Here is an 11,389-nt window from a genome sequence, read left to right on the forward strand (position 1 = left end):
TGTTATATATTTATTGTGGTAAATTGATAAAATATTATGTCTTGTTTAGGTTTTTAACCATATATACATAACCAGCCCCTCGCCATTGCTGTTGAAATCTTTCAAGGGATTGAATGAAGCAGAACAAAGTGTGTTTGGATGGTGTGTGAAGTCCTGATCGTAAAACTCCTGGATGCTTTCCCCTTTCAAGTGGGGCATAATAACTTGACAGTGAAAAACCGGATGACAATGGAAAACCTAACTATGGAAGTCCAAAAACTGTGAACTGGTTTTGTGAAAAGAAGACAAGTGTTCTGAATAACTTAAAAGAGCCCAACAAGCAAACCTAAAATGTCTGGGACAGTGAAATCTGTGGAACAACTGAAGGCTGAGAGGATGATAGCCAAAAGATCCTTCTCAAGTCTCGTCAACACTATACTCCGAAATTACAAAGACATGACTGAAGAGGAATTAAAGGAAAGTTTCAATCAGTTTATGCTAGAAGCTGAGAAAGTCATGGATGTAAATGATGAAGTGGGGATGGGACTCATTGCAGAGTTAGAGGCAAGGCTGGAAACTGAAGATGATGTTTTAACAGAACAGCAAAGAGCCGACTTAACGAAAACTGCAAATAAATGTGAGTCAAAGCTGAGAGAAACCAAAGCTCTACTTCAAGATACAACAAATCTGCAAAAGACATGTACAATCAGTGAAAACGATGGGTTCCATCATATGGCCAAGAGTCGGCCAAAGTCGTCTCAAAACGCTTGACATGATGATCCTAAAGTTAGTTTCCAGAAAAGCAGAATTCATAAAAATAAAGATCAGAGAGTCTGAAAAGCAAAGGATTGTTTTTCCCACAAATGTTCCAACGCCTGTTTCAAATTGAAGCCCATGAACCTCCCTAGGTTTGGAGGACATCAGCGTGACTTCCACAGATGGAGGAAAGAATGGGAGGCCCTTCAGAAGCAGGGTGAACCAACCGGTTCAAGGGAAGTAAAGAAGTACCAGTTGTTAGATAGCCTCGACGAAAGAATCATAAGAACTCTTCGTCTGAATACCTATAACACAGCAGGAGAAATACTCTGAGTTCTAGAGAACTACTTTGGGAACCAAACTGCTATTGCGATTAAAATAGTGAAAGAGTTGCAAAGAATGCCACCTGTAAAAAGTCATCAACCAAGAAAAATAATTAACCCCTGTTGATCAAAATGGTAAACCAGTGAAATCTGAGCTGTGTGGAGCTGTGTTTGCATCCCGTCTGAAAAAGGACTTTGAAGACCACAGTCAGATCAAAGTTAAGAAGTGGCACCATTTCCTGAGTGGACTGTGCCGCTCAGATTTGACTGAAGATCAGTGCTGAGAATTGTTGATGCTGTCAGAGTGAGACAGGCTGTTTTCCTGTGAAACTTCTCTCCAAAAGAAGGATTTGTTGGTCCTAATAAACTGTCATAGAAGACTTTGTAGTTCTTCTGTGTGTGTTCATGTGTGTTCATTCATGGACAAGTGTGTCCAACTTTTTGACAGCTATTTATTGTTTACTGTCAGTGCAAAACCTCTGAACTCCTCCTGAGTTTAAAGACCAGCTTCTTCTTTACATTTGATGTCATTTGTTCTTTGTAACAAACTATTTGAGCCATTCATGCTGAAAATGGTTAATGAACAATGTCCATGTGATCCAGGACTCCTCCTACTTTCTGTCACCTTGAAAGGAAAAAACACTGACAGAGTTCATGTTTTTGTTGCTGTTTTTATGTTATTCCTCAGAAAAAGTGATATCAGAGGAAAATATAAGAATTTTCTTTTGACATAGACACAGACTCATGGAAATCAGTTGGCAAATGTCTTTTTTATTAGTAGATTTTTCTTCAAAGTTAAACTGTAACAAGAGAAAGAGAATAAAGAAGAAGTGCACAGAAAGCAGATTTCTGTCAGCATGTCTGAGTTCAGGACTGGGAGCACTGGTCTCTCCTGAGAGTCTCTGAGACTGGAGTCTGGGATCCTCTCTTGGCCTCACAGGTCACCTTCTCCCACTGGTCTGCAGAGAGCCTCAGGGTGCTGCTCCAGCTGTAGAGGCCGTCCTTCTGCAGCACCCCGGGGCTCCTGCTCTCCTCCCTGCTGCTGCTGCTGCTGCTGCTGCTGCCGACCACCTTCCAGGACAGAGTCCAGTCTGAGGGGAAGCCCTTGTTGGCCACACACATGAGTGTGGCCTCCCCCTGCTGCAGCTCCTCCATGGAGGGGGCCAGCACTGTCAGGGAGGGGGGCACATGACCCACTGCAGAGAAACAGAGGAAACATTTTAGAGCTGACATGAAACTGCTGAGTGTTTCACTTCCCTCTCTGAGCTCAGTAACCATGGTAACAGACAGGCATCACTGATGGAGCACACAAACAGAAGTTTCTCTGCTAACGATCAAACCATCCAAAAGTCCTTTCTTCAATTGTGACTCTTGTCTGATGTTTCAACTCTTCTTCCAGGAACATTTTTCTCCATCTTCTTTTCTTTTGCATGAAAGCATCTTCTTCCTAAGTCTGCACTAACAGCTGCAAAGATATCTCAGTCTAACATGTTTTCTCTGTGTTTTCAGCAGGACTTGATCAGTTCTGTTACAAATTCATGCTGTGATGAACAAATGAAATGAACATTCAAATGAAACTCTAATCTGTTCCAACTGATCCCTGTCATTCATCAAAGTGCAGCTTTGTTCATTTTCAATCATTGTCACTAAAAGCTCATTAGAAGATGCTGACAGACAAACTGACAACAAGGCTCAGCGTTGGCATGAAATTCTGCAACACAAACACAAAAATGTTTTCAGGTGTTCACACATTCAGACAGAAATGATCTATCAGACAAAAAGAAGAACGATGAGGAAGTTACAGATAATTACAACTATGACTATTTTTCTTCCGTTTTTATGATATTTTTACACAAATAAATTCATAATTTATGATCATGACTGAATATTAAAGGACCTTAAAGTAAGAAATAACATTTTTGAGATTTAATTTCCATTCAGAAAATGTCGTTGAAAAACCCTACATTTATTTAAATAAGAATAATAAAACATTAATAACATCAACATAAACTGTAAGATTTTCTTCATAATATTAATCAGCTTTTTTATTTTTTACTTTCAATGAAATCAAAAGTACTTACAGTCAACTTCCAGTCTGGTTCCTCCACCAAAAGTCCACCACAGTGATACAAACTGATGGAAGCGTCGTACAAAAACCTCTGACTGTACAGAGACACGCTCTCTGACTCTGAAACAAACAAACTCAACTGATGACAGAACAAAAACCAAATCTCAAGAAAAACATTGAAATGTCTCGTAAAGGTGCAAAGAACAATAAACAATAATAAATAAAAATAGTTATTGTTGTGTTTATTCTTTACACGCTAAGTTTCTTGATGATCAGAGGAAAATTTTAAATTAAAGTAGTGAGGATTTTAAATCTTTATTCACCTCAATAAAACTGGAAGAATTTCAAAATAAAAAAAATAAAAGTATAAAATGATTTCATGTCCTCACATCACATTGAAAAGCTTCATTTTTTCTAAAATGACTCACAGAATGAATAAAAAATGTCCCTACATGTGTGTATGGGAGTAATTGTGTGTCCTGCAACAGACGTGTGACCCGTCCAGGATACCCCGCCTTACCCAGCAGCAGCTGGGACGGGCTCCAGCAACCCCATGAGCCCCAAAGAGATAAAGCAGATTTAGAAAATTGATAAAGGAAGAAGCCATAATAATCCCTGCTGAATATTTATTTTCTGAACAAATACATTCAGTTTATTGATAATCCTGATGATGATGTTGATCCAAGGAGCCGGTTTAGCTCGAGCTGGTTTGCGGCACCTTCCGTCCGTGAAACCAAGGTTTGAATCCGGGTTGCTCCCTGTTCCCTTCTCTACTTCTGTGCCAGTCCCAAGTCCAGTTGCTTTGAGAGGGTTGTGACAGGAGGGGCATCCGGCGTAAAACATTGCCAAGTTTACCATGCGACTCTTTCGCTGTGGCGACCCCTGATGGGAGAAGCCGAAAGAGAAACAACGACATGATGATCCATGTTCCTGTTGGAGTCAGTGGTTTCCATAGAGACACTTTGCATCAGCAGCTCCATGCTCCAGTGCTCTGGGAGACTTTATAGTCCTGACAGTTGAAGACTGGATGACTAACAGCTGTCCTTCATCACAGCAGAAGACGCAGAAATCCTCCTCCTCATCTTCCTCCAAAACATGAGTGTGATGTGCGTCCTCATCTGGACTCTCCTCTGCTGCTGCTTCACAGGTAAAGTCCAGAGAATCCAACTCCTCTCCTCTATGAACATCCGTCCCTCTGAAATGAAGGCCACAAAAGCATGAAGCTGCTTTCTGTTTCTGTCTCTGTCTCCTCAGAGTCCAGAGGACAGTTCACAGTGACTCAGCCTGGAGTAGTGAGATTTGCTGTGGGAGAATCTGTCTCCATCTCATGTAGGACCAGTGAGAATGTTTTTGTTTATAACGGCTATCACCGTTTATCCTGGTATCAACAGAAAGATGGAGAATCTCCTAAACAACTCATTTACTCTGCTAGCACTCAACAATCAGGGATTCCAAGTCGTTTTACAGGCAGTGGATCAAACTCTGATTTCACTCTGACCATCAGTGGAATTCAGGCTGAAGATGCAGCAGTTTATTACTGTCAGAGTTTTCACTTCATCAACAGTCAGCGGGTGTTCACACAGTGAAAAACAGTCGTACAAAAACCTCCCTCATTCTGGCTGAACAGAAACTGAACTGACTGCTGCAGCTGGAAGATGCTGCAGACACTGAAACAGTTCACTGAACATCCATTCTAACACAATAGACACCATGTTGAATCAGATTTAGTATAATTTGTAAATTCGTATGATCCAGTTCACAATAATCAGAGCATAATATATCATAAATAAATACCCCCCCCCCCCCCCCCCGCCCATATTTTATCAATGAAACTGGTATCAGATCTGTTGGTTCATAATAATAATAATATTATTCATAATGCACTTTTCACTTTTTTGGATGGTTGTCCTGTTGGAAGACCCATGACCTGCGACTGAGACCAAGCTTTCTGACACTACGCAGCACATTTCTACCCAGAATGCTTTGATAATCTGGAGATTTCATTTGACCTTCACAACTTCAAGACACCCTGTGTCAGATGCAGCAAAGCAGGCCCAAAACAGAACTGAGCCTCCTCCATGTTTCACAGTAGGGACAGTGTTCTTTTGGTTGGATGCTTCATTTTTGAGTCTACCAACATAGAGCTGATGTTTCTTACCAAAAAGCTCCAGTTTAATCTAATTTGTCCAAAGGACATTTTCCCAGAAGCTTTGTGGTATGTCAACATGCATTTTAGCAAATTCCAGTCTGGCTTTTTTATGATTTCCTTTCAACAGTGATGTCTTTGGAGGTTGTTCTGGGCTCGTTGCATACAGTTCCAACTATCCGTCTCCTCAATTTGTCATCAATGTTCCTCTTCCTTCGTCCAGGGAGGTTGGCTACTGTCCTGTGGGTCTTAAACTTCTGAATAATATGTGCCACTGTGGTCACAGGAACTTCAAGCTACTTAGAGATGGTCTTATATCCTTTACCTTTACCATGTTTGTCTATAATTTTGTTTCTTATGTCCTGGGACAATTCTCTCCTTCTTTCTGTTGTCCATGTTCAGTGTGGTTCACACCTTTTCACCAAACAGCAACGTGACTATTTGTCTCCCTTTAAATAGGCAAACTGATTATGGGTTTGAAAACAGCTGTGATGTCATTTAAAGGACATACCTGAGTTCATCATGACCCCCTGGGCAATTAGTTCTCAGTCTTTTATGGAGGTACCATCATTTTTCTCCAGCCCTATTTCATTAGTTTTTTTTTTTAAATAATTCTGTTAATTAACAACTCAAAAGTAATGGTTAAGTCAAACTTGAGGAAACTGATTTTTCAAGTGATTTTATTTTAAAAGTAAAGAAAAACAGAAAAAAAACCCACAGAAAAAAAATTAACTAAAAATCTAAAGTAAAAATGCATTAAAGTACGTTCTGTCAAATTTGAGAGAAAATTAATTATAAGTAATTAAAAAATTAATAAGAGGAAAAAGGAAAGTTTAAGTCTGTAGTGGGCGCAGTGTTAATCCAAGCTGTGCGCACTGGAGCCGTTTTGGATGAAGTGCATGCGTAGCGCCAGATCAGGCAGAGCTCAAGAGTGATAAGAAAACTCGCGATCCATCTAAAAAAAACTAGTACAAAGACCAGGTTAAAGGCATCAAAACCACGGAGGCAGCCGGTAAGATTCGGTCATAATGCGGGGCATAGTTATTGTGATCTGCTGTGCGTTATGCTCCGGCTGCGCTTCAGCGTCAGCTGCCACGTCAACGCAAATGTTTGTTCAGTCCATCATTGAATGTCATTTATACGAGCACTGCTATTTATGAAATATATTTATTGCTGTATTTTCAATGAATACCCGCAATTATGAAGTTACATTTTTAACAAATTAATTGTGTAAATTGAATTAATCATGGGATCATGAATTTAACTGTTCATTAATGTTATATATTTATTGTGGTAAATTGATAAAATATTATGTCTTGTTTAGGTTTTTAACTATATATACATAACCAGCACCTCGCCATTGCTGTTGAAATCTTTCAAGGGATTGAATGAAGCAGAACAAAGTGTGTTTGGATGGTGTGTGAAGTCCTGATCGTAAAACTCCTGGATGCTTTCCCCTTTCAAGTGGGGCATAATAACTTGACAGTGAAAAACCGGATGACAATGGAAAACCTAACTATGGAAGTCCAAAAACTGTGAACTGGATTTGTGAAAAGAAGACAAGTGTTCTGAATAACTTAAAAGAGCCCAACAAGCAAACCTAAAATGTCTGGGACAGTGAAATCTGTGGAACAACTGAAGGCTGAGAGGATGATAGCCAAAAGATCCTTCTCAAGTCTCGTCAACACTATACTCCGAAATTACAAAGACATGACTGAAGAGGAATTAAAGGAAAGTTTCAATCAGTTTATGCTAGAAGCTGAGAAAGTCATGAATGTAAATGATGAAGTGGGGATGGGACTCATTGCAGAGTTAGAGGCAAGGCTGGAAACTGAAGATGATGTTTTAACAGAACAGCAAAGAGCCGACTTAACGAAAACTGCAAATAAATGTGAGTCAAAGCTGAGAGAAACCAAAGCTCTACTTCAAGATACAACAAATCTGCAAAAGACATGTACAATCAGTGAAAACGATGGGTTCCATCATATGGCCAAGAGTCGGCCAAAGTCGTCTCAAAACGCTTGACATGATGATCCCAAAGTTAGTTTCCAGAAAAGCAGAATTCATAAAAATAAAGATCAGAGAGTCTGAAAAGCAAAGGATTGTTTTTCCCACAAATGTTCCAACGCCTGTTTCAAATTGAAGCCCATGAACCTCCCTAGGTTTGGAGGACATCAGCGTGACTTCCACAGATGGAGGAAAGAATGGGAGGCCCTTCAGAAGCAGGGTGAACCAACCGGTTCAAGGGAAGTAAAGAAGTACCAGTTGTTAGATAGCCTCGACGAAAGAATCATAAGAACTCTTCGTCTGAATACCTATAACACAGCAGGAGAAATACTCTGAGTTCTAGAGAACTACTTTGGGAACCAAACTGCTATTGCGATTAAAATAGTGAAAGAGTTGCAAAGAATGCCACCTGTAAAAAGTCATCAACCAAGAAAAATAATTAACCCCTGTTGATCAAAATGGTAAACCAGTGAAATCTGAGCTGTGTGGAGCTGTGTTTGCATCCCGTCTGAAAAAGGACTTTGAAGACCACAGTCAGATCAAAGTTAAGAAGTGGCACCATTTCCTGAGTGGACTGTGCTGCTCAGATTTGACTGAAGATCAGTGCTGAGAATTGTTAATGCTGTCAGAGTGAGACAGGCTGTTTTCCTGAGAAACTTCTCTCCAAAAGAAGGATTTGTTGGTCCTAATAAACTGTCATAGAAGACTTTGTAGTTCTTCTGTGTGTTCATGTGTGTTCATTCATGGACAAGTGTGTCCCACTTTTTGACAGCTATTTATTGTTTACTGTCAGTGCAAAACCTCTGAACTCCTCCTGAGTTTAAAGACCAGCTTCTTCTTTACATTTGATGTAATTTGTTCTTTGTAACAAACTATTTGAGCCATTCATGCTGAAAATGGTTAATGAACAATGTCCATGTGATCCAGGACTCCTCCTACTTTCTGTCACCTTGAAAGGAAAAAACACTGACAGAGTTCATGTTTTTGTTGCTGTTTTTATGTTATTCCTCAGAAAAAGTGATATCAGAGAAAAATGTAAGAATTTTCTTTTGACATAAAAACAGACTCGTGGAAATCAGTTGGTAAATGTCATTTTTATTAGCAGATTTTTCTTTAAAGTTAAACTGTAACAAGTCAAGAAGAGTTAAAGAAAGAGAATAAAGAAGAAGTGCACAGAAAGCAGATTTCTGTCAGTGTCTGAGTTCAGGACTGGGAGCACTGGTCTCTCCTGAGAGTCTCTGAGACTGGAGTCTGGGATCCTCTCTTGGCCTCACAGGTCACCTTCTCCCACTGGTCTGCAGAGAGCCTCAGGGTGCTGCTCCAGCTGTAGAGGCCGTCCTTCTGCAGCACCCCGGGGCTCCTGCTCTCCTCCCTGCTGCTGCTGCCGACCACCTTCCAGGACAGAGTCCAGTCTGAGGGGAAGCCCTTGTTGGCCACACACATGAGTGTGGCCTTCCCCTGCTGCAGCTTCTCCATGGAGGGGGCCAGCACTGTCAGGGAGGGCGGGGCATCACCTAGGAGACACCAATCAGCTTAGAGGACAGGAAGCACACAGCTGTCAATCCAAAAGCTCTGATTGGATGGAGTGCTTTCAGTTGTAGGAAGGTTTGTGTTCAGGTGTTTTTCTGCTCCATCAGTCATTGATTCACACATTCTTTCACTTCCTTGAAGAAATCTCTCATGCAGATCAGCAACAAGAGAAACTTCAGTTTCTAATGAAAAATGTCCAACTGGGTTGGAAAAAGAGCAGATGCATTTTCATGAAACAAGTTTGGTCTGAATGTCTTTAAAAAGCTTGATCATACAAGAAGGAAATGTACAAATTAGGACAAAAACACAACAATCATGTCAGGTTTCTGTCAGAAAAACTTTTGAAATAACAATTAATGTTCAGAAATATCAAATGTTCAAAAATCAATTTTGTGAGTAAAAACTGCCTTTTAATGCACGATGACCACATTAACATAACATAATTGCTATAAAGAAATACACCTAATAGGATGTTATGTTATTAAAAAATTAATTTGAATAAAATAGAGTTTCGATTTACTTAATAGAAACTGAAACTTAACCTAAATTTTTTTTCAGGTACTTTTTAAAAAGTATTTCATTCTGGTTCCTCCACCAAAAGTTCACCACTTTGACACAAACTGACTAATTTGTTTTACAAAAACCTCTGACTCTACAGAGACTCTTTCCAACTGTTTTAATATCAACTAAATATTTCTAATTTCTTGATTCCACTAGAAATTATGATTTATTTTATATTAAGGCGACACAATTTTGTATTTTCAAGTTTCACGCTAAGTCTGCTTATAGAAAATATATTTTACCAAAATTAATAGTATGTCATTTAATGAACTACTATTAACTCAGGATCAATTAAAAAAGGAAACAAGACATGAAAACATAAAAATCAACCACAAGATCTACTTACTTCCAAACTCCAGTCTGGTTCCTCCACCAAAAGTCCACCACAGTGATCCAAACTGATGGAAGCGTCGTACAAAAACCTCTGACTGTACAGAGACACGCTCTCTGACTCTGAAACAAACAAACTCAACTGATGACAGAAAACGTGAAAACAACACATCTTAGTCTTAGAATTCTAAATGTTCTCAGTAATTAAACTCTTTTAATGATGTTCTTACTCAAGAACTTGTAAATAGTGTTCCATTAAAATTAAATGATGACACAAACACAGAAATCCCCCCAAAAATGTTTAAATATCTCTTCTGAATCCAAAATAAAAGCATGCATGTAATGAATGAGTTTAAATGTGGCTGCAGTTTGTTTGAACCAACAACTTGTTTAAAATGTTGCTCTGCAGAAACTCCAAAAATCAACATTTAATCAGCAGAAGTTCTGACTTCAATGCAATAAACAGCTGAGTCAGTCCATTGAAGTAGAATTATCTTTGGAGTTCAATCTGTCTTTCAGCATTTATGATTAAATGTTTCATATTTTCATATAAAAACTCAGTATTGTGAATCTTTAATATCCTGCTGCTTTGTCATGTTCGTCTGTATATCCAGACAAAAGATAAGAACAATTCTTGTTGCGATTTGTTCAAAGCTAAGTTTCATGTTGAATAATGTAAAATGACGGCTGTCCTTCATCACAGCAGAAGACACAGAAATCCTCCTCCTCCTCATCTTCCTCCAAAACATGAGTGTGATGTGTGTCCTCATCTGGACTCTCCTCTGCTGCTGCTTCACAGGTAAAGTCCAGAGAATCCAACTCCTCTCCTTTATGAACATCCGTCCCTCTGAAATGAAGGCCACAAAAGCATGAAGCTGCTTTCTGTTTCTGTCTCTGTCTCCTCAGAGTCCAGAGGACAGGTCACAGTGACTCAGCTTGGAGCATTGAGCTCTGCTGTAGGACGAAATGTCTCCATCTCATGTAGGACCAGTCGGGATGTTGATGTTTCTCTTATAAGCGGCGATCACTTTTTATCCTGGTACCAACAGAAAGATGGAGAATCTCCTAAACTACTCATTTACTGGGCTACCTATCAAGAATCAGGGATTCCAAGTCGTTTTACAGGCAGTGGATCAAACTCTGATTTCAATCTGACCATCAGTGGAATTCAGGCTGAAGATGCAGCAGTTTATTACTGTCAGAGTTATCATGAAATCAACAGTCAGTATCTGTTCACACAGTGAAAAACAGTCTTACAAAAACCTCCCTCATTCTGGTTGTGTCAGGATATGAGGTAGACACAAAATTGCAGGACGCAGGATCTTCCAATGAGAACTCGAATTTAATCGTCAATTTGCTCTTAAGCCAAAAGATTCATGTAACTCTGTGAACAGCACAAAACAATCTGGCAACAAGTGCAGGGGAGACGCAGACTATAAGCATGAGGATAGATTAAACAATTACAAACAGGTGCGCACATCAGGGAGGGCAGGTGAACACACTGAGGGAAGGTCAAGACAACTGAAATGAGAGGACATGTGAGATACAGGAAGTAACAAAATAAAAGCTGAAACAAAACCCATTCTCACCCTGGCTCCTATACCTCACAGTACCCCCTCCTCAACGGGCGCCTCCGGGCGCACCGCCGGGCTTGTCCGGATGACGCCTATGAAAGTCCCGAATCAGAGT

General features: G+C 39.8%; 2 gene segments (V, D, J or C); both read right to left on the reverse strand.

The window, feature by feature from the left end:
- Nucleotides 1-1,809: 1,809 nt before the first annotated feature.
- On the reverse strand, nt 1,810-4,106 carry LOC111948220. The segment is given in 3 exon segments: nt 1,810-2,254; nt 3,140-3,265; nt 4,088-4,106. Coding segments are annotated over 3 exon segments (474 nt in total).
- A 4,248-nt stretch (nt 4,107-8,354) lies between these two features.
- LOC101169163 lies at nt 8,355-10,911 on the reverse strand. The segment is given in 3 exon segments: nt 8,355-8,793; nt 9,717-9,872; nt 10,857-10,911. Coding segments are annotated over 3 exon segments (522 nt in total).
- Between the last annotated feature and the right edge of the window lie 478 nt (nt 10,912-11,389).

This window comes from Oryzias latipes, chromosome 11 (genome assembly GCF_002234675.1).
Source record: "Oryzias latipes chromosome 11, ASM223467v1".
In the NCBI taxonomy this organism is placed as follows: Eukaryota; Metazoa; Chordata; class Actinopteri; order Beloniformes; family Adrianichthyidae; genus Oryzias; species Oryzias latipes.